Source organism: Puma concolor, unplaced genomic scaffold, assembly GCF_028749965.1.
Source record: "Puma concolor isolate L17-30 unplaced genomic scaffold, mPumCon1.1.hap2 unalloc_scaffold_22, whole genome shotgun sequence".
NCBI classification, from domain to species: Eukaryota; Metazoa; Chordata; class Mammalia; order Carnivora; family Felidae; genus Puma; species Puma concolor.
In genome coordinates this window covers 195,896-218,837 of record NW_028240228.1, presented here as the reverse complement: position 1 = coordinate 218,837, position 22,942 = coordinate 195,896, and the positions used below count along the sequence as shown (strand labels likewise).

Genomic DNA, 22,942 nt, shown 5'->3' with positions numbered 1-22,942 from the left:
GGGCTTGCTGAAACACAACACTGGGCCCGGCCCCATCTCAGATTTTCTGAGTTAGTAGCCCTGGGGCGTGGCCTGTGCATTTTTATTCCTAACAACTTCCCAGGTGATATGGAGGCTGCTGGTCCTCAAACCACATTTTGAGACCCAATTCCTTAAATAAAAGTTGGGCATTTTTCCCCCTAAAGCTGGGCATTTAAATGATCCTGTCAATAATCTGCCATCAAGCCTTTATTGTACTGATTTATGCCTCCTGCAAACAAAACCTAGGCTAAACTGACAGTCTGTTCTATTGAGATTGCACAAGTTCCTAAAAAATCCCCAATTAAAAGACAAAAAACTCCAACTCTTAGAACAGCAATAACCTACTCAGTTTGAAAACATTATGAAAGTCTAAAGAAACGCTCTGGGTTCTGGAGTAAACTTCAGTCCCCGTGGTGGTCATCATTTGGTTACATTTGGAAACAGGCTTGTTCTAAAATAATCATTTTTGAGGCGATGACATTTACTCTTTTCACCCAAAGAAAACAGAAATAACAACACAGGAAGAACTGGGCAGCCTTAGGTCAATTCTTTTTGGAAAGCACATTTAATTTACTGTTGCACAATTCAAACAGAGGGGGTGGTTAGGAAGTCAGGAAGGCACTTAAGTCATTTCCACCAGGAATACCTAACAAAGAGAAGGATCTTGAAATCATGGATGGTCTAGGAATATCTGAGAGAGAAAGATGGGATTCGTTATGTGACAACTTGTCAGGAGCATCCCAAGCTTCCCATTACTATCCACACACCCTGAGACTGAACATAAGTTCTCTCCAGATGAGCTGAGCACAAATAAATAACTTCTTTGGGCTGTGCTGATACCAAAATACTATTTAGATGTTCACCCTACGTGATGCCCAAACTGACTGCCATTTGCTGTCTCGCGAACACAGCTACAGGTTCTCCCCGCATACAAAGAGTATTGGTCTTTTTTTTTTTTTTTTTAATCTTCATTTATTTTTGAGAAAGCGTGAACAGAGGAGGAACAGAGAGAGAGGGAGACACAGAATCCGAAGCAGGCTCCAGGCTCTGAGCTGTCAGCACAGAGGCTGATGTGGGGCTGGAACTCACGAAATGCGAGTTCATGACCTCAGCCAAAGTCAAACACCTAACTGGACCACCCGGCGCCTTTTTAAAGCCTAGGAGTCTCCTTCCAGAAGCTCAGAGAAGAGTCCTACTGATTTTTTCATCCTTTAAATATATGTTCTTCCTCCTTTGATATAGTGTCTTCATATAAACCATCTTATCTAAAGAAAAGGTCCAACTACTGCTTTAATGGACTCTTGTCTCAGTAGCCAAAGGGTATAGTTAGGTTCTAAACTTCTTGGATTCATTATCGACCCTCCCCTCCCCCATTTACCCCTCTACTGTACTACCATCCCTTTCAGTAAAGAGTAATCCATGGGTGAGACAAGGCTCAGTCACTTGCCCTACTCCTAATTCCAAGGCTTATTCTCAGTGTTACCACACGAATGCAGAATACACATTTCAGCTACTTCTTAATGGATTCCTCTCCCTTATATGTGGATGCAAACGTGTGCAAAGTGAGCTAAGGAATAATAAACTAAGTGGAGCTTGAGTGCTACATTAGGAAATGTGACTGCTAACAAACATCGGAGAAGGGGCTCTAAGAGAGGCCAGAATGAGGCTTTTTCATTGAGAAAGGTGACGTGGAATGACATCCGCTCTTGCAAAAGCCGGTCTCTCAGATCTCCCAACTTAACAACAAAAAAAGTAGTATCAACATCTCACGGAATCTTGACTGAATGTCTGATGCCACAGTAAGTCCCAGCATCTCAGATTCTCGATATTGAAAGACACCTTCCAGACTGGCTGGTCCAAACTATCATTTTTCAAACTAGAAAACTGAGCCCCGAAGGGAAGGAAGAGAGGCTTGCCTTAATTAAGGGTAAAGCTTCCTCAGCTGCAACAATGAGGCCAGGACTTACATTTTCTGATCGTCAGACCACGGTCTATAGCTCTTTCCTTTTTCTTGATGAATGGGGGGTGAGGGTGGTTGTTAATGTTTAGACCAATGTGAACACCAAGGAAGCAACTGCTAGGAGAAAAGAACCACTTGTACCCCTCCTGCTCAGAAATGGCCCAGCATGCCCGGGGGGCCATCCCCACAGGCTCCCAGGATGAGAGAGCCCCTACAGATCCAGCAAATGGACAGCAACTCCCTATGAGTGATGCCAAGTGGGAGGGTCTGTATCCATCCCAAGTCTGTGTGGGGTTGTTGTTGTTTTTTTTTAAATATGCTCCTCCTCCTCAAATAAATATAAATGCAAATGTGTTTCTGTACGTATTCCTTTAGATTAAGCAAGCCTCATCATGGTTTCAGGTGACCCAATGAGAAAAATAAAATAAAACTGCACTTGTGGCCTCTCAGATTAAAGACTGAGTTAAAATGAGGTTGCCCAGCCCATAGGAGAATAGGCCACACACGCTGATCCAACTGGCCCATCCTTCTAAATGTGGCACATATGCCCAGCAGACTCAGAGACCCATGGGAATGATTCCTTCACAAGACAGCCGAGAGGTAGATAAGTGCAATCAGCCCCATGGACGGATGTAGCACACAGAAGCACCAGATTGGGTGTAGGGGCGGGGGGGGGGGGGGGTGCCTTGGACAAGGGGCAGAGGGCCTGAAGGGCGGGGCCAGATCTCTGGCTCTCATCACAGCACTCTCCCTGGGAGGAAAAGCGTCCGGTCATGAAAGAAATTCCCAGTATGTAGCAAATGTCTACAGCAGTGAGAGTGTGGACGTAGAAGGTAAAGAGGTGATGCTGCTCTAAGGGTAACACGCATCCTCCGATCGAACTTCTAGGGTGGGGTGCCAAGGAGACAAATCTGAAGGGTGATGATTATGAACTGGGGGACTCTGGCACGTTCATCCAGGCCATGCATGACCCCTGAGTGGCCTTCCCATCCTCACTCCCAACAGAATTGCTGGCAAGGGCTCCCCTTGTGAGAGAACCATACTGGATTGAGGGGATAGCGAAAGACATAGGCAACTCCCATGGCTCCGCTTGCTTCTGATTTCTCCTTCAGCCTGAGGGAAGGCAAAGGAGATCAAAGTCCAGATGACACAACAAGGCTGCAGAGCCCAGCATTTGCTATCAGAGCTGCTGAGCGTCGGACCCAAGAACCGTAAACTCAAGGCAGAGTCAAGGCCCCTTCCTCTGGAATGAGAGGCTCAGCCCTGCCCTTCTCTTCGGGAGAAATGGCCGGAAAAGGAAAGCTGGCTTCTCACTGAGGTAATGAACAGTGCCTGCTCAGCTACGTGGGTCACCCTAAGGTTAAGCAGGAAGGATCCCTGAAGGAGGCATTCTGCGGACAAAGGCTGAGGAGCTCCACGTGTCTGGACACACCTCAAGTTTTAAATTACACACTCCCCCACATGCAGCACACTCACGCGTACACACGCACAGAGACCCACACCTCCACATACTGACATTCTTGTAACCCACCCCACTCCCAGCCCCCTATCCTGCCCCACAGATTTCGTTCCCTGTAAACATGACAGCAGAGGTATCCACAATTCTGGGACAGCCTGACAGCGAACTGAGGATGACTGCTTGTCATTAAGTGCCCCGGTAGGTGATGTTGGTGAAGGTGGATGTGGCCTCTTTATACAGTGGGTTGTTGGCCTGCGGAGAGAACAGAAATGTGTCTTACGGTGAATTCCTCAATTCTTCCCTGCCCTCAACGATTACATTTCGCCTGAAGACTTTACCCAAGACACCTTTCTCCGGGCTACACCATCCATGAATCGCTTAATGCTCATTGTAACCCCATATTCGCTCCTGAGATGGGAGTGGGTAGGAAATAAGAGGAGAGAGAAAGTGGAATGCCATTGTGCTGCTGTTTCGAAGGGGTTGAATGCAACCCATTACTTTTTGGTGATCCCCAAACACCTCAGTACCACTTGTAGCCAGTATCTATTTCCTGCTTCTCTCCTGAACTCTCTCTTTTGCCCTTCTCCAATTTTTTTTTCTTTTATTGTGACTATGCTGAGGGATGCGGGCAGAGACAAGAAATGTAGCAGGTGGTAGCTGAAACAGAGAGGATAGCTTTCACTCAAAATCATTTTAATTTGTTCTCATCTCATCCTTCCAAGCACTACCCACTGTCATGTTAGCAGGAAAAAATAAGACCCTCACTGGGTTGCCCAAATTATTTTCTAACAAAAAGTGATAAATCCCATAAGATCTGGCCGTCTTTAGGAGTCCCATTTCAAGAAATACAACACATTCTCATGTGCCGCTGAGATTCCAGATTTCTACACTGTACGAACAGAAACATCTCAAGTGTCTTGGGACCCTTGAGTACCAAGGCCTGAGGTGACCATTAAATGAGAACAAACTTCCAGCCTCCCGCTAGACATTCATGGAGTCAAACAGCCATTTTGGAAGGTCCAGAAAAAAAAGTCAGAATGTGGAAGATGAGCCAAAGGAGAACAGAGCAAAATTAAGTATATAGAAAGTTCTCGATAGATGCTTGATTGAATGCAATCAGAATAAACTGCAGAGAGGATATGTTTTAAGAGGCTGGCTCAAAGAGTAATTTCTATCATAACTTGATTCCCTCCCACAATTGGGCAAGCCGTTGAACCTCTCTGTGCTCAGTTTTCTTATCTACAAACTGGCAATAATAACGTTCCCCCCCCCCCCCCCATCATTTGTCCTGTCTTCCTCAATTAGAGAATATGTTTCCTTTTGATTGTGTCAGTGTCCAGAGCAGAGCTGGGCCCTACCTGTACTCAGTCAGTTCTCACCGACGGGACCTATGGTCACTGTGTGGCAGGGAGAGACTCAGGTGGCTTTCAGGAATAAAGACAACAGGACCATCTCCCAATTTCCACAACAGAGACTAACTGGGAAATTATGGTGCTGGCTGAACCTGGCTCCCCTAAGTACCTACTATTTCCAGTTGAGGCTCTCAAACCAATGACTTAAGAAAATGCCCAGCCCCGACTCTTACTGTGTCCCATTTTGCTCTGGCTCGCTCTTCCTCAAACTTAGCAAACTCCTTCCGGTCATGGATGGTGACGAGGAGCTTCCAGATGAGCAGAGTAGCAAGGCCGATGAGCAAAATGGCCCCCATCACTGAGAGTAGGACCACCAGGATGTCAGGACCCTTGGGACACTCTGTCAGGAGAGAGCACAGAGCAGGGACGTTGTAAAGGCAACTTGACCAAGTAAGAAATTACTAGAAATCTCTCTGAGGGAAACAGGGCTTACAAAATAAATCAAAATTTTTAAAGGGGGGGGGGGAGTACCAATATTTAAGACAGCAATAATCTGTCCTGAGTAGTTTAAATTAGAGGTCATAAGCAGGTCACCCCCGGTAGAATCTAACCTACTCAAGTGTTTATTAAAAAGTTGATTTTATGTTAACTCTACTGGATTTAAAACAAAAGCTTGATTAAATTTTTATTTTGTTGGCAGCATTGAATAATCAGGAGATTATCCCCCTAAAACTTCAGATTCTTCTTCTTCCCTTTAAAAACATGAATAAATAGAGGCGCCTGGGTGGCTCAGTCGGTTGAGCGTCCGACTTCAGCTCAGGTCATGATCTCACAGTTCGTGGGTTCAAGCTCCGCATCAGGCTCTGTGCTGACTGCTTGCTCAGAGCCTGGAGCCTGCTTCAGATTCTGTGTCTCCTTCTCTCTCTGCCCCTCCCCTGCTCATGCTTTGTCTCACTCTGTTTCTCAAAAATAAATAAAAGTAAAAAAAAATTTTTTTTTTAACATAAATAAAAAGGTCTGGAAACACTGCACCCACAGGGCAGCCCTGGTTAGATGTGAGTAGCTGCTGTCCCCTTTAGATGGGACACATTTTCTAGTTTGCCAGACTTGTCACCACCCTCTTTTCTCCACTAAACAGAGGCAACATGTAACTTGTCATGGAGGCTGTGCTACTGTGGGCTCTGGAGCTAGACCGCCAGCGTTCGAATCCTGGCTGACAACTTACTTTGCTATGTGACCTTTGATAAACTATTTAACCTTTCTGGGTGTCTGTTTCCTATCTCTCCATGTTTAAAATGGAGAAAGTAATAGCACTGAATTCCAAAACTTATGAAGAATAGTTAAATATATACTTTTAAAAATTGTTTTTAATGTTTATTTATTTTTGAGAGAGACAGAGACAGAGCATGTATGGGGGGGGGGGGGGCGCAGAGAGACAGGGAGACACAGAATCCAAAGCAGACTCCGGACTCTGAGCTGTCAGCACAGAGCCCAACACGGGGCTCGATCTCACGAACTGTGAGATCATGACCTGAGCTGAAGTCGAACACCCACTGCGCCACCCAGGCACCCCAACTTATTTCTTTTTTTAATGATTATTATTTTTTAGAGAGAGAGAGAGAGAGAGAGAGAGAGCGCATGAGTGGGGGAGGAGCAGAGAGAGAGGGAGACACAGAATCTGAAGCAGGATCCAGGCTCTGAGCTGTCAGCACAGAGCCCAATAGGGGCTTGAACCCATGAACTGCAAGATTGTGAGCTGAGCTGAAGTAGGATGCCTAACCAGCTGAGCCACCCGGGCATCGGGCTCCATGCTGATCATGAAGCCTGCTTGGGATTCTCTCTCCCTCTCTCTCTGCCCCTCTCCCCAACTCGTGCACACTCTCTCTCTCTCTCCCACAAAATAAATATTTAAAAAAAAAAGAAACCTGTAAAAATAAATAAGTTAAATATATTTAAAGAACTCAGAACTCTGCCGAGCACAGACTCAGTGCTCAATAACTATCAGCTACTGTTATTACTCGTGTTCTTGTTACACCTGACTGTTTTCACTAACTTATTTACCTAGCTCCTTGGGCATTTGTATTTGTTTCTCTGGTTTGGATATGTACATCTCTGAGGGCTGGGAACCTAATGTCCTTGTTAGCACACTTAGAGACCAGGAAGCCTGCCAACCCAGACAATATTTTGGGTTCCTTCCCAAAATATTTCATCATCTTTAATCCTAACCCTATTGAAAGCCGACTTCCTGTTCAACCCTAGTCAACAACCAACACAGACAGAGGTGCATCACCCCTCTGAAGACCAAGCGGACTGTGCTCTGCAGAGCTCTGCTTCCCATAAACCACAGGTGTCTGATTGGTGACCTCACTCCAGTAACTTCTCAGGTGTTATGTAATTAGGTGTTTGGATATACGGGTATTGATGGGTCTGGAGAGGTGGTCATGCCCACTTTCCACACTGTCTCCCACCTTCTTCTCTAAACATACACCCTATGCTCACCACACATGACCCAAAAACAACCACCGATGCAGACCCAAGCTAGCTATTTCCCAAGCTACCAAATTATAACCTGTCTATAATTAAAGGAGCATCTGGAGAGAGGCTGTGAGGTTCCAGTGTCTGAGTTCCCAGGAGTGAAGGGCACCAGCTCTTCCGGGAACAACAATCATGAATTCTTGGGAAGAGAGGGCTGACCCTCAAACCTCAGAGTGAAATCTCTTCAATTCTGCATGTCAGTATGGGTGGGACAGGTAGAATGTCAAGAGGTCTTCAGGCAAAAACGTCTATTAAGCATTTGTCCTGAAAGGAGTAGATGGCAGGATTCCTGGAAGAAGATGACGAGATCAGCTGGTCTCTAGAGAGATCTCTCAGCCACGGTGATGAGGACCCATGGTGGCGAGCCAAGGTCAGGAAAGACTGGGCAGGGCTAGCAGGTTTGGCAAAAGCACGGGAAATCCAGTTAAACTTGAATTTCAGATAAACAATAATTTTTTAGCCTAAGTAGGTACTAAATGTTGAATGGGACATATTGTATTCGACGAGGCAACTCTATCTGGGAGTGATAAGGACCCAGCTCAGCCGAGCCCACTCCACATAGTAGGCTGAACACCACCCAGTCAAGGCCAAGCCCTTTGGCAGTGCTGTCTCTACTGCCTTGCAGTGGCCCTCCCCTTCAGGGAGACCATCCGCAAAGGCGTGAGTTGGGGAAGAGAATGAGAATAATCCCCTCCTATGCTCTGGGACCTCAGATGACACATTCTGCACAAAGCCAGAACCCCTGAAAATAGTCGGGGGCGGTAGGTGAGAAGAGAGGTCAAATTCAGAATTCCAGGGCAACAAGATAGGGAATATGGGTCTGGGGTCCCATCTCCTCATGTGGAGGATGGGATCTACATCAGAAAAGCTACTCCACCCCCTACCCTGGGGGGTTATTTGTACAAGCTCAGGTTATCACCATCTTTCTGCCCCATAATTTCAGGTAGTGGATTCCAGTCTAAGAATATCAAGCCACAAGATTTTGGTGTTACAGCAGAAGCACCTGCAAGGATTGTTATAGCAGAGATGAAGTAACGTTAAACCCCAAAGCAAGAACGTACTGCCCTTCAGAAATGAGAAAGCACAAAGGTGCAAATAGGGCGGGTGTGGAAAAACCCATGAAACGCGTTAACACAGGTGGGCGGGAAAGTGTGAGGGGTCATGGCCAAATAATCCACATGTGCTCCCCCACAGATACATACCCAGACTCTGCCCTCTCCCCTTCCCATGTCAGCTTTCCCTTGAGTCGCTAAATCAAACTAAGGTCATACCCTTTCCTTTACCTTCCTTCTCCCTTCTGAAGGGTGAGAGCCCTGGGAAAGGCAGGTGAACAATATCACGGTAGGGGGCGCCATGCTCTCCGGTACCCATGCAGCCAGCAACACCCTGGCTGACCCGGATGTAGTAGAGCTTCTTTCCACTGTCACCCGCTTCCTTCTCCAAGCAGCCAAGGTTCTCCGAGCAGGTATCAACATGTATGCAAGCCTGCCCGTCAACTCGAATAATCAGTCCTAGTAACTCATTCAAAACCCGTTTACTGGGGTGCCTGGGTGTCGCAGTCGGTTAAGAGTCCGACTTCAGCCAGGTCACGATCTCGCGGTCCGTGAGTTCGAGCCCCGCGTCAGGCTCTGGGCTGATGGCTCAGAGCCTGGAGCCTGTTTCCGATTCTGTGTCTCCCTCTCTCTCTGCCCCTCCCCCGTTCATGCTCTGTCTCTCTCTGTCCCAAAAATAAATAAACGTTGAAAAAAAAAAAAAAACCCGTTTACTAAGTATCTTCTCTGTAGATGACTGAGCCAAGTATGGAGATATAACCATAGATAAGACAGATGGTTCGTGTGTTCGTGGAGCACGTGATCTACTGAGGGAGATGGGTGATTAAAGAAGCAAGTTAATGGTGGGATGAAGGCCCATCTAAGGGAAACACAGCTGCTCTGGGACTCAAACAGGAGCACCCAACCGAATCAGAAGAAAGGATGATGGAGGAGGTCTGAGAAGGCTCACTAGGGGAAGTGATGTGTCCAAAGCAGAGGCACTCAAATATTGGGGCGTCTCACAACTGCCAGGAGCACTGTTCAAGAACACAGAGGCTGGGGACACCTGGGTGGCTCAGTCAGTTAAGTGTCCGACTTTGGCTCAGCTCATGATCTCACAGTTCATGGGTTCGAGCCCTGCGTTGGGCTCAGAGCCTAGAGCCTGCTTCGGATTCTGTGTCTCCCTCTCCCTCTGCCCCTCCCATCTTTCTCTCGACTCGTGCTCCATCTTTCTCTCAAAAAATGAATAAACATTTAAAAATGTAATAAAAAAATCTAATAAAAAGAACATAGAGGCTCATGGAAGCAGCATGGGGCTTAGGACTCTCGATTTTTTAACAAGGGGAACATAGAAAAGTTTGAGACCCACTTTCCTAAAGCAGGGGCCAGCAAGCTATTGTCTGGGAGCGAAATGTGGCTTGCCACCTGTCTTTCTAAATATACTTAGGCTTGTGCATTAAATATAGACTATGGCTGGGGCGCCTGGGTGGCGCAGTCGGTTAAGCGTCCGACTTCAGCCAGGTCACGATCTCGCGGTCCGTGAGTTCGAGCCCCGCGTCGGGCTCTGGGCTGATGGCTCAGAGCCTGGAGCCTGTTTCCGATTCTGTGTCTCCCTCTCTCTCTGCTCCTCCCCCGTTCATGCTCTGTCTCTCTCTGTCCCCAAAATAAATAAACGTTGAAAAAAAAATTAAAAAAAAAATATATAGACTATGGCTGCCTTCCTGTTACAATGGCAGAGTAGTCATGGCAGAGACCACAAGGCCCACAAAGCCTAAAATATTTATTTTGAGACAGAGAAAGCACAAGTGGGTGAGGGGCAGAGAGAGAGAGAGAGAGAGAGAGAGAGAGAGAGAGAGAGAGAGAGAGAATCCCAAGCAGGCTCCACACTGTCAGTGCGGAGCACAATGTGGGGCTCAAACCGATGAACCGTGAGATCATGACCTGAGCTGAAATCAAGAGTCAGACACCTAACCAACTGAGCCACCCAGGTGCCGCCAAAGCCTAAAATATTTAACCCCTGGCCCTGAACAGAAAGTGTTTGCTGGACCCTGGTCTGAAGGAGGACCTGAAGAAATATCTACAGCTGTGGGAATCAACTGACGAACAACCAACTGACTTAGTCTCTGCCTTCAGACATTGTTCCTTCACTCACAGAAGCTCCTGTCTACCCCCCGCCTTGGCACAGCCCTTGTCCCTCAGCAGTATCACTATCAATTTACATGTCCCTCTCCCCCTGGCCTGTGAGTGCCACATCTGCTTTATCTATTGTTATATTCCCAGCACCTAGTCTACCGCCTGATATACAATAAGTACTCGAAAATATTGTCTAGTGATTCATAGCTTCATCTGTTGCGTAAGAGAAAGGAAGGAGACGGGGGTGGTAAGGGGAAGCGAGCTAATCTACTACGCTGGATGGCGACAAACCTGTGGTTGGTCTGTGTATGACGGATGAGCTCCTCCTGCTTCCAGAAGGCTGTGAGAGCAAGCACTATCTTTTCAGTGCTCAGAACACCTTGGGTTGGTGCCTCAAACCCAGTACTGTGTCTCATGGTGACCCTGGTAAGGTCAACACCTCAAAGCATCAGGCCTTCGTCTGAAGCAGCGAACAGGTTGCCCTTGGCAACCACCTGACCTTAAGTAGAGCGGACGCTGAAGAGTCCCAGACTTTAAATTCCTCACTTCTTAATACTGTCCCCTCAAAAAAATGCCAGGATGTATTTTGTCCCTTGGTGGGATCCATATCTACCTTCTTCCTTTCCTTACCCACCTTCTTTTTCTGTCTCCTCAATTAGCAAGTCACTTTCTCACTAAGATCGGTATTTAAATATCTCCCACACCCAGATGACAGGCCCTAACTTACCACTTGTAAGGTAGTCTTAACTTGGCTGTTCTGTGTAAGAGGCGTAATGGGTGGAAATCGCTGCCTAACGTGGCTCTCCCTCTCCCTATAGGTGCAGCGTCAGGGGCCCTGGTGGTTCACGCACCTGGCTCCTCTACCACACAGAGAATGGACTTTCCACTGGAGTCTCCATAGTACTGGAATCTGACAACACAGTCATCTTCATTCTTGTACGTGCAGTTCACTGCATCCTTGCCAGTATCCTCTGAGGAAGGGGAAAATATGGGAGAGTGAAAAACAAGGCAATTCCTGGAAGACAGGGCCATCCCCAAACCCCAGTCATGGGACTTCTGAGAAAGTATGCAACAGGAAACCCTATGCCTGACATTAGGCAAGATGCCTAGATTTGAGATGGCTGTTGTGCCTGGCAATTGCCTCTAGATGACCCTCGCTGCTGACTTTTGTCCCTCCTAGACCCTTTTTGGTTCGTATTCCTTCCCTTGGAAGGGACATGACAGAACACATGACACAGTGTGATTCAAAGCCTGGCTCTACCACCTGTCAGCTGCGTAATATTGGGGAAGTTACTTGACCTCACTGGCTCTTTCTTCATCTATGAAAGGAAAAGGATAACCCACCTCACAACACTGGTAGAGAACTAAATGACGTCAAGTGAACAGTACCTAATACAGAAGGGTGTTCCCTTCCCTCTCTTTCCTTTCCCTCCTGGCTCAACTGTTCTCAATAGTTTGTTGGCAAAGCCCTTACATTTCTTCCGTTTCTGCGTCTGATCCAGTGTTCCTCTTCAGAGCCAGCCTCTCTTCTCTGACTCCCATCACTTTTTTGTAGGCTTCACCCCTTCTAATTCTGAAGCCTGTTATTCTGACAGGGAAACTATAGGTGCCCCTCTATCATTTGCACCACGTCCTATAGTGATGCAACCAGACAGGTAAAACTGACACACGATGACGTTAAGCAAATGCACCAAGGTCAACACAAGTATGTGATGGAACAGAACTAAAACAGGAGTCTCAGAGCACACCAGACTTGAACTCAATAAGCCTCCCGAAAACCAGTGGTATAAGAGTACAGTGGAAAGAGTAAGGATTTCCAGATTCAGTTCTAAGCTTAACTTGTTCGGGCAAGTTATGTAGCTTTCCTGAGATTCAGTTTGCTCATCTGCAAAATGAAGATAACAACAGTACCACAGTTCTACTCTACTAGGTGGCTGAGAAAAAGACAAGATCATGTGTATGAAAAGATACTTGCCTAACTTTTATAAGTTACACAATTCCATACAAACAAGCATTTATCTTTATGATTATCATGGCACGGGGGTAGGGGGTAACAGAAATATGTTCAACTAACCTGAGATTCCCCTCTGGTCCAGGTAATAATAACATCTCACATCTCTCTCAGCAGTCTCACCTGCCTGAGATAATCACAGCATACCGATTCTCCTCAGGAGGAAAAGCCGTCTCTTCAAACTCAATCCCCAAATCATGCCCCTCACCCCCCCCCCCAACCAGCCCCACTTCTGATATTAGCCAAAGGATCCAGAGAGCTGACCCTTTTCTGTAACACCCCCAGCCAGAAGCCGACTGACTGGCTGTGTCTCACTGTGGCTCTCACTGAAAACATGTTTCCTGCCTTCGTGAGAGACAGCTATCTCAGGAGAGATTGCCATCTCCCTAGACCAACCAATGCCTCGCTGACCCAGATAACCACATCAGATGCGCTGACAGCAACAAAGATTATCCCCTTTTCGGTCAAGGTGAAATTCAAACTAGAATGACCGCAGGCAAGAGTTTTGTTCACCACTGTATTTTTATCTGTCTTATTCTAGGAAGGGCTCCAGAGAGCCAAAAAAGGCTACAGCATTATGATTTTAGCTAAAATCCATAAGGGTGAAGGTTTCCCTCCAAACCAGCAGAGCAGTATGCCTGGGCATTGCTTAACACTCTCAGTTAAGTAAACTCAGTAAATGGTTACTAGCCTCCTAAACTGACGTCACCTAGCCTAGGTTTCTTCATCCGTAAAATGGGATGCATTGTCTTCCTTTCCCTGGGGAGGTCAAGTTAGGGTTGATTTCTACATACTTTAAAAGTTGTCTGTAGGGTCTTGCTGAGTCTGTGGGTTCCAGGAAGCAGCAGAATGGGGAGGGACTGTGGAACAAATTAGCAGAGGGCACAAGAGGACTCAGGGAAGCTGGCCTTTATTAAGTGCCTCGTGTGCAGCAGGTCTGTACAACATGCCTTTGAGGCAGGGATTACTCTTCCATTTTACTGATGAGACATAGACACGTTCTGGGATCAACTGAAAACTTCAGCAGCCGCATATGTGCGCGATTCTAAGACATGCTGAACTTACTGAGCTCCTTCACAGACTCAATCTCATCACGACAGTAACGGCTGCAGGTATTTTCTTTACGTAGGTCTCCCCGGTCAAATTTCTTACACTCCACACACTCCCTAAAAGAGAGACGACACAGAGACGAAGACAAGGGAGGAGAGGGACGCCTGGGTGGCTCAGTCAGTTAAGCATCCGACTTCGGCTCAGGCCATGATCTCGCCGTCTTCGAGTTCGAGCCCCGCGAGTTCGAGCCCCGCGTCAGGCTCTGCGCTGACAGCTCAGAGTCTGGAGTCTGTTTGAGATTCTATGTGTCCCTCTCTCTGCCCCTCCCCCAGTTGCACTCTGTCTCCCTCTCTCTCTCAAAAATAAATAAACAAAAAAGACGAGAGAGGAGCAAACCTACGTGTGTGTCAGTCCAGCTCTGACCTCCACACACCAGAAAGCTGCCCCACCTCGGAAAACAAACACCGAAACAAAAACCCCTGTAAGGCAATTCTGGGGGACCCAGAGGGTCGGGTCTGGAGTTCAGGGGTGGGAGTTCCTCCTCACCCAGAGGCAGGGCCTGGCAGGCAGAAGGCCCCAGTCCCCTCATTAAACTTCTTCATGTCCCATCCGAGAGTGTGACAGGAGGTGAGGCGTGTGCCACTTCCAGGAGCCTTAAAGGCAGAACCGGTCATGTAATCTGGGGACCCAGCACAAAAGAAGATGTCAGGTCCCTTGTTCAAAAATCCCTAAGCATTACAAGACAGTGCCGGCAGAGCGGTAAACCAAGCATGGGGCCCTTCTAAGCACAGGGCTCTGTACAAATGCACAGGTCGCATGCCTATGAGCCCAGCCCTGCTTAAAGTGGCAAGAGAAATGGCAGGAGCTTCCCCTGACCCCAGATGAGTGGAGTTTGTACTAGCGAACATCTCCTGTTTCACAGAATCCTTCATAACTCCAGCCCAACTCTCCCACAGGATCGGAACATGGGAACGTTCCCCAGAAGTTCCCTGGTTTAGCCTTCCTCCCAACTCAGGGATTCAGGATGCCATCCCAGGAGAGGGGGTTCTCCAACTGGAGTCCAGCGGGTGCTACTTTGGCCCCTGCACGGTTGGCTCTACCTCCACCTTTGCCCAAACTTTTCCGTGGGAAGAGGAAAGCTAGCCTCTTAGCTGCAGCGGACGCCTCCTCCTGAAGCTTTGGTGAATAAGAACCTGGAGGGTTGGGGATTCTAGCCTGGGGGGCCCCCTCCCTCCTTCTAGCACCCGACTGGCTCCAACTCACTTCTCTGCCCACTCACTTCTTAAAGGTGCAGGCGTCAGGGCAGGTGGGGCACTTCTCACAGGTGTCCCCGTAGGAGCCGGGCTGGATGCACACGCAGCTGCCGCACTCACACTTGCCCCGGCCGCTGCACAGCAGCCCGTTGCTGGACATGCAGGTGTCGGTGCGCGTGGTGCAGTTGCAGTAGAAGCCGGTGCAGTCGGAGTCACACAGACAGTCCCCACAGCTGCACTGGCCGTGACCTGAAAGCACACAGCCCGAGGGGGCGGGCAGCAGGTGAGGGGCCCCAACCCGCGGCTCAGCCTGCTCTCCAGCTTTACCCTCATCCACCCTCCTCCCACGGCCACTCATTAACACCCCACGGAAGCGTCACCACCTTCTATCCTTCTAGCCTCATGCTGCTAGCTCTCTGCCTTGACGCCCTTTCGTCCTGTGATCGCTACCAAACTCCCACTTACCTTTCAAAGCTCAACTCAAAAGTTCCTTCCTCCCCATAACTTTTTCTGACCGCCCCAGAGCAAATTAACTGTCTACTACGTGTTCTCTCAGCACTTACATATACCTCTATCTTAACCCTCATGACCAGCCCATTTGCTTGCCTATCTGTTTCTCTTTCTAGATTTTGAGCTCCACAGTGAGAGAGGACATACCAATTTGTCCGTCGGTAGGGATTAGCGTAACGTCTGAAATACAGTAGGCATGCAATTAATGTTTCTTTATCCATTTATGCAACAAATATTTATTGAGCTCACGCTGGGCACTGGAGATTCGGCAGTGAATGAGACAGGAAAGGTCCCTATTACCATGGAGCTTATGTCCTAGTTAAGTTCCTGGGTAGGGTGCCTGGTGGCTCAGTTGGTTGAGCATCTGACTCTTGATTTCAGCTCAGGTCATGATCTCACGGTTTGGTTAGTGAGGTCAAGCCCTGCGTCAGGCTCTGGGCTGACAGCCTGGAGCCTGCTTGGGATTCTCTCTCTCCCTCTCTCTCTCTCACACACACAAAATAAGTAAATAAACATTAAAAAAGAACAAAAAATCCTGGGAACCACACACACATTCACCAGCATGTGCCCTGTGTTGTATTATCACAGTACTGCAGAGAGCCATCAGCCCTAGTAGGAAAGACCTACTCACTTTACTGCATGAATGTAGGAATGGGAGAGAGAGATCGGGGTGGGGGGTAGATTGGTTAAATGCAGGTGTTAACTCTCAGTGCTACATCCCCCTAATCACTTAACAAGGCTTGAAAACTTGGCTCTCCCAAACTCAGAAGAAAAGGTGACTCATTCTCAAGGATTCCAAATCGGGAAGAAGTGGATGAATAATAAAAATCTGACTGTTAATCAGAGGAAAGGCAGGGAGCCAAGGGGAAGTAACCTCAACGGGTCTGAAAATCATGTCACTGTGTGAGCGGATGGGCCCCAAGATGGTGGAGGAGAGCGAGGTGCATAGGCTCAAACAGACACTAGCTGGCATCTTCTGCTCCCCAGGGACCCCAGTGGGTCTGACTAGCGGCCCTTGGTCAATGAGTCTCTCTGCCAGTGATCCTAGCACCATCCTCTAGTAATACACTTGAATTATACTTGGATTATACTTGAATACACTGGTATTCAAGACTCAGACACACCTTCGCTGCCTTGGAAAGAGATGTCTGCTTCTTTCTGGATGGTAAACATAAGGTCAGCTGCCCCAGCTCCAAATATCTGGAGAGTAGAGCCCGCTCCACCCGGAGGCAAAGGGAATGGTCTTGTGTAACCTTTGTCCACCAGTCATTGGCCAAGGTCTGAGGGCAAGACGGCTCCTGTCAGCTGAAGATAATTCCAAGGAAGGGGCAGCTGTGAGCCATTATCAGCAGCCCTAACAGCAGCTGGAGGGGCCCCACAGTGTCTACTACAAGCAGCTTTCAGTGGTGGCTCCCGAACAGGGAAAGGCAGACGCCACAGAGGTCTGGCAGCACCCGGAGGCCTCTGCCTCCTCAGAAACCCTTGTCCCATAGTGTTTCCTTTGTGAGGCCAAACAAAGTAACCTTTGAGAAAGGTCTGTGAAATCCAAAAGTCTGGGAACCACTCAAATGTCAAATCTCTCACTTCAGAGCTGAAGTAGTTAAGGCTCAGAAGTAGGGACAGCAGTGGCCCAGGTGGGACAGTTTATTCAGGCAGTTCCGATTGTAGCCATGGGTAGAACATTCCTCCAACTGCCCCTTTTCTGTCTTTGCGTTGTCATTTTGCAGGTTCAACTCCACATCAGCACCATGTATTCATTGTATGTATCCACTCATTCGCTGTAGCCAGTATTCGTGTATGTCTCTGCCTCTCCAGGCAGATGGTGAACACCTCAAGAACAATAGTTATGATTTACCTTGCTTCTTCTAGTACCTACCACCCTCCTGCCATACTAGGTACTCGAAGATATCTGGAATTAAAAATGAATAAATCAACACATTCTTTGCACAAGGAATGCTTTAACAATTCCCCAGATATAACAACTTCTTCACTGTGGTCCTCTCTTGGTTTGCGAATGACAGTCAGGAACCAGGGGCCTGGGCCTGGATGGGTACAAGGAGAAAGCCCTAGAAAACCATTTATTCCTGGGGCTCTGGTCAGTCCTTTTTGAACATGGGAAGGAAAGAAAATAACGTGAAGTGGAGGCAAGAGGAAGAAGGCATGAAGGATCCCCAGGCGAGAAGAGGAACGCTGGAATGGCTCCACGCCTGTCTCATTCCTTGTGACACCCCGTCATCCAGTAGGAGAGTGGCCTGCCCGCACAGTGCAACCTCCATGCCACCCTGTGGAGAGAAGAAGGCTGGGTTCTTGCTTCCTACTTAGTAGCTCCTTCTCCACATCCATGACCCAGCACTTAGTGAACGCACAGCACAGCACAGCACGGCAATGCACAGAACCCCCTTCATTGTTCGCTCTCTGGTCTGTCCCCCTGTGGCCCCTCTGAGCCTTCCTTTAAATTTCTCTTCTCTGTGGTGTTTGGCTCCTCCCCCCGTCCAGTATGCTCCCATGTTTTCAAATCCTCCTCTGGCCCCGAAGGGGGAGCGCACCATTTTACAAGGCTGAGAGTCACTAAACACACAGAAAGATAAATACATACATACATACATACATACATACGTACATACATAACCAATCCGTCAATCTCAGGGGCAACTATCGACTCTCCCTCCAGAGAGGGTCATCCCTAATAGCCGTCAGCGTCTCTTCCGCATGGTGTTCCTAGAGTAGACAAGGCACTTAACCCCCTCCATCCTCACAGGCACCTGTAGAGGCAACTTATCTATCTATCTATCTATCTATCTATCTATCATCTATCTCCAATCTGAAGCTCAGAAAAGTGAAGCAACCATTGCACTGTCTACCATTGGGAAGCTGACAGCTTTGGGGGTATTTGCTCAGCTGAGGAGCTACGCACCTTTTATAGAAAATGTTGCTGCGAATTATGGAGAGGGCCAGCCCCATCCCCCACCCGTGGCCAGCATGATGGTACTGCTTAACTGCTCCCACACTTACAGCTCATTGAACCACTCGGGGATGATGGGTCCAAGCTGAGCCAATCAGATTCTCTATCCCAGCCCCTTGGACTCCGGGGCTGAGACTAGCCAGCCTCCCTGACTGCTCAGAACATTAGCCCGTTAGCTTGGGGGCAGCCACGATCTGTCCTCTGGAATGTGGAGCAGAATATACTGCTCTACAAAGAAAGTAGTGAAGGAAATACACGAGGAGGCAGAAACTTGTCAGGAAAGCCACACTGACAGTTCCCAGCTCCGCCTCCGTTCTCTTCCCGAGAAGAGACCCCTTGGGTAAGCTCGGTGAGACACCTTGTCCCCTCCGAAGCCATCTCACTCAGCTAACTCAAGTTGCTTTGCTACTGTGTCCAAAACGGTTTTAATACAACATCAGAGAAAGACCCAGATCCCAAGTCTTATAAGTCCCATTTCCGAGCCCCGCCGCTCTCCCACGTTTTTCTAGATGGTTAGAAGGGGTCGAGTCCTTGCCTCCTGTCCCCTCCTGTCACTACATCCTTCTTGGGGCTCTGCCTGCTAACTTAGTCCCACAGTGACCTCCTCACCAGTTCTTCATTCCCCCTGGTCCAGACACAATCTTTTTCACACAGTTGATGGTTGAGAGAAGATCGGGGCTCAGCAGTTCTGAAGGGGAGACAGAGAATACCCGTGAGAACACAGAGGACAGTCCCAGAGACTGAGGCAGACACTGGCTCTCCCTGCCCCCCAGGGGCTGAGTCCTTCCAGATTAGGCAAGGGCTCCCTCCCAGAGGCCCACTGAGATATCCCTACAATGGCTGCTAGAGGTCAAGAGTGGCTAGGGGTGGGGGCAGGAGGGGCAGGAGTAAATGTATGTTTACCACCACACATCCTAGCTAGGGTACATGCTGGTTCACGCCACGTTTGAGGGTTTCTAGGGAAAGGAAATGTCAAAACAGGCAGCACAGAGGCCAAGGTAAACCTTGCCTAATGAGAGAGGCTCTTCAGGTGAAGAGTGCAGGGATGTCGATCAGAGTACCAAAGAGGGAGTAAGGGGCAAAGTCATGGACCTGTGGAGCCTCCAGGAGTGGCTCTGAGGTGGGGAGTTTGTCCTTGGCCTCCAATCAACCAGGCCTTTAACCAAACAAAGTCAGCACTTGATGGTTAGAGCTGAGCCTTCAGGGCCACCAGTCTGGCATTCAGCACTGGTTCTATGAGCCTCAGTTTGCTCGTCTGTGAAGCGGGGATCATAATAGTTTCCACCACATGAGAAGCTGGCATGGGACGTGCTTAGTATAGAACACACTCTCGATAAAGGTTGGCCGCTGCTGTCCTCTGCTACTGGGTGTGCAGAGCCTTTCTGGAGCCTGCACCCCGGAGAATCTCCTAACCGGAGGGGCATCGTAGCCACTAGTCTAATCCTCTGCTCAGCAAAGGCATTCCTGGACTCCTCGGGCCATCCCTCTGGGTGCATTCCCAGGCTTGGAGTGGGAAGAGAAGTCCTGAGAGTAGACCCCACTCATCCTCTCACCTCTCCCACCCTGAGACCCCGGCCAGACCTTTGCAGTCCTCGTGGCACATGTTTTCCGAGTGACTCTTGTAGTCACTGCGCCAGTAGTGGCTGTTGATCTGGAAGATGCCATAGTCGAAGCTGCCGTCTGCATTTTCATTTACCTTTGATAGGTTGCAGTTGCTCTCCACAAAAGCCAGGCACAGCCCTTAGAACAGGGAGAAGAAGTTTTTAGAGGGCTCTGAACTGAGGGACAAAGGATACGGAGGAGAAAGGGAGACGGGGAAGCAGAAGAAAGGAACAAGGCCTAAGAGGCTAGATGGGGCAAGCTGGCTGGAAGCACCCATTAGCTTCTCCCCTCGCCCTTCGGTCCATCCACCTGGCCCTCAGTACAACCGCTCATCATCCCGCTGTCCATCCGCGTCTCCTGCACTTGATGATCGCCTGCTGTGTGCCGTGACCCGTGCAAAACCCAGTGAGGGACATTTAGCTGGGTCAAAGGCAGCTGGTGCCTTCAGAGGGCCTATAGTACAAGAATGAAGACGCACACCTTAAAGGACCGTAAGACAAGATAAAACGAGAAGGACAGCACAAGACAGGTGTGTGCAAAATCTGGGCAGAAGGAAGCTAGCCCCACCATGGAGGAGGACGAAGCCTTTGCACTGCCTGCTCCCTCTGCCTGGAATGCTCTTCCCCGGACATTTGGGTGACCCGGTCCTTTGCCTCATTCAGTGCTGCTCAATGTCACCGCCTCAGAGAGGTATTCCTTGACTTCCCCTTCAAGGACAAGGTTACCTCTCACTCCCCTGGCTTTATTCTGCTGCATAACATTTATCACCACCAGGAAGTGCTTCATATGTTTGTGTGTGTGTTTGGGACTCGCCTCTCCCCCTAGAATGCGAACACTGTGAAGGAAGGGGCTTTGTTGATGTCTCTGTCCCCAGCCCCTAAAACAGTTCCCGGTACATAGTAAGTGCTCAGTTAATAATTGTGGAAGGAATATAGAATGTTGGGAGGGGCTTCTCGGGGAGGGCTGCTGTTTGAACTTGGCTTCGAAAGATGAATGATGGAAAGATGGACACATAGGGGGTGACCAGGAGCAGAAGAGGAATGGGAGGGAGGGGAGGGTGGGTGATGGGTATCGAGGAGGGCACCTTTTGGGATGAGCACTGGGTGTTGTATGGAAACCAATTTGACAATAAATTTCATATATTGAAAAAAAAAAGATCTACTGAATGAGTGCTGGAAAAAAATAAAATATGTTCACAAATTCTTTGACTCTTCTCTCTTTATTTTTATTTTTTTTTAACGTTTATTTATTTTTGAGACAGAGACAGAGCATGAATGGGGGAGGGGCAGAGAGAGAGGGCGACACAGAATCCGAAGCAGGCTCCAGGCTCTGAGCCATCAGCCCAGAGCCTGACGCAGGGCTCGAACTCATGGACCGCGAGATCGTGACCTGAGTTGAAGCCAGACGCTTAACCAACTGAGCCACCCAGGCACCCCGACTCTTCTCTCTTTAAAAGGTGGGGTCTAAATTCCCACCCCTTGAATGGGAACTGGATTTAGTGACTAAGTCACTGCTAAATGCTGCTCTGTGCCGTCTGAGGTGAGGTCATAGGAAGGCTACCTTCTGTCATTTCTGTCTCTCTTTCTCAGCTCACTCACTCTGGAGGTACCCAGCCATCATGCTGTGAGGACATTCAGTCAAACAGCATGTGGGCAGGCTCATATGGCAAGGATCTGAGGCCTCCCTCCAACCCCCTTGACAGCCATGTTAAGTGAGTGAACCACCTTGGAAGTGGACCCTTCCGACTCAGTCAAGCCTTCAGGTGACTGCAGCCCTGTGGTATCTTGAGAATCTCACCAAAGACCCAGGGGCAGAAGTGCCCAAGCTATTCCCGAAATTTTGACTCAAAACTTTTGAGGAATGGGGAGCCTGGGTGGCTCAGTTGGTTGAGCGTCTGACTTTGGCTCAGGTCATGGTCTCACCATTCATGGCTTCGGGCCCCGCATTGGGCTCTGTGCTGACAGCTCAGAGCCTGGAGCCTGCTTCAGATCCTATGTCTCCCTCTCTGCCCCTCCCCTGCTTGTACTCTCTCTCTTGTTCTCTCTTCAAAATAAACATTAAAAAAGATGTTTTTTGAGGAATAAATGCTTATTGTTGTTTTAAAAAAATTTTTTTAAATGTTTATTTTGGAGAGAGCAAGAGACAGAGACATAGAGTGCGAGTGGAGGAGTGGCAGAGAGGGTCATAATCTCGTGGTTCATGGGTTCGAGCCCCGCATCGGGCTCTGTGCTGACAGCTCAGAGCCTGGAGCCTGCTTCACATTCTGTGTCTCCCTCTCTCTCTGCCCGCACGCGCTCTCTCTCTTTCTCTCAAAAATAAACATTAAAAAAATTAAAAGAGGGGCGCCTGGGTGGCGCAGTCGGTTGGGCGTCCGACTTCAGCCAGGTCACGATCTCGCGGTCCGTGAGTTCGAGCCCCGCGTCGGGCTCTGGGCTGATGGCTCAGAGCCTGGAGCCTGTTTCCGATTCTGTGTCTCCCTCTCTCTGCCCCTCCCCCGTTCATGCTCTGTCTCTCTCTGTCCCAAAAATAAATAAACGTTGAAAAAAAAATTAAAAAAAAAAATTAAAAGAAATATGGCAGGGTAGCATTTGAGACTAATAAGTATTGTGCAAATTTGAGGTAGTGTTATAGAAACAACATTGTCTAAGCTTCACTCTATGAACCACATTTGCGCTAATGGAAATATTCCAAAACAGGAGAATGGAGTTGCCTGGAATCCCGGCCCACACTTTGGGAAGCCCAACGATGCACAGATGGGTCTTCTTGGTTTCTCGTCAGCTCTGTCTCTGTGTCCACCTCTCTTATTCAAAAAGTCACCACCAGCCCCCGCTCCACCCAGCTCATTAAGGAGTTTGGGCTGGCATGAGGAGTTTCTGCCCTTGTGACCTAAGAGTGACTACAGGGCCTGGTACTGCGCCTGGCTCAAAGCAGGTGCTCAACAAACAGTAGCTGCCACCATCCTCATCGTTCTAATTATTGATTCTTTGATGGTAACCATGGCTTAGACGTCTCTGTACCCCTGCACCCTGCAGCAGGGCAGTATAACTGTCAGCAGGCTTTGGA

General features: G+C 48.7%; 2 protein-coding genes across 2 annotated transcripts; both read right to left on the bottom strand.

Moving 5' to 3' along the window:
• Positions 1-567: 567 nt before the first annotated feature.
• On the bottom strand, positions 568-15,621 carry LOC147571553 (integrin beta-3-like). Its single transcript, XM_086696289.1, has 5 exons — positions 14,832-15,621; positions 13,568-13,668; positions 11,343-11,462; positions 5,026-5,192; positions 568-3,692 (listed from the first exon to the last, which is right to left on the bottom strand). The coding sequence occupies exons 1-5, from the start codon at positions 15,161-15,163 to the stop codon at positions 3,627-3,629; spliced, it is 786 nt and encodes a 261-aa protein (XP_086552415.1). The 5' UTR covers positions 15,164-15,621; the 3' UTR covers positions 568-3,626.
• A 1,308-nt stretch (positions 15,622-16,929) lies between these two features.
• LOC147571552 (lysozyme-like protein 6) lies at positions 16,930-20,227 on the bottom strand. The gene is made up of 4 exons (XM_086696291.1): positions 20,203-20,227; positions 19,859-20,017; positions 18,887-18,965; positions 16,930-17,597 (listed from the first exon to the last, which is right to left on the bottom strand). The coding sequence occupies exons 1-4, from the start codon at positions 20,225-20,227 to the stop codon at positions 17,528-17,530; spliced, it is 333 nt and encodes a 110-aa protein (XP_086552417.1). The 3' UTR covers positions 16,930-17,527.
• Positions 20,228-22,942: the final 2,715 nt, after the last annotated feature.

Bases quoted from the DNA above. Each gene is read 5' to 3' on its own strand.
- LOC147571553 (XM_086696289.1), bottom strand. From the start codon at position 15,163: ATGAGTGGCCGTGGGAGGAGGGTGGATGAGGGTAAAGCTGGAGAGCAG. The intron at 13,669-14,831 runs GTGAGTGGGCAG...TCTCTCTTTTAG, and splicing joins GACGCCTGCACCTTTAAGAA to GGAGTGTGTGGAGTGTAAGA. The intron at 11,463-13,567 runs GTAAGTTCAGCA...CCCCTTCCTCAG, and splicing joins TGAGTCTGTGAAGGAGCTCA to AGGATACTGGCAAGGATGCA.
- LOC147571552 (XM_086696291.1), bottom strand. From the start codon at position 20,227: ATGGACAGCGGGATGATGAGCGGTT. The intron at 20,018-20,202 runs GTACTGAGGGCC...CCCTGTTCTAAG, and splicing joins CAGCGGGATGATGAGCGGTT to GGCTGTGCCTGGCTTTTGTG. The intron at 17,598-18,886 runs GTGAGGAGGTCA...TTCTCTCCACAG, and splicing joins CCAGGGGGAATGAAGAACTG to GGTGGCATGGAGGTTGCACT.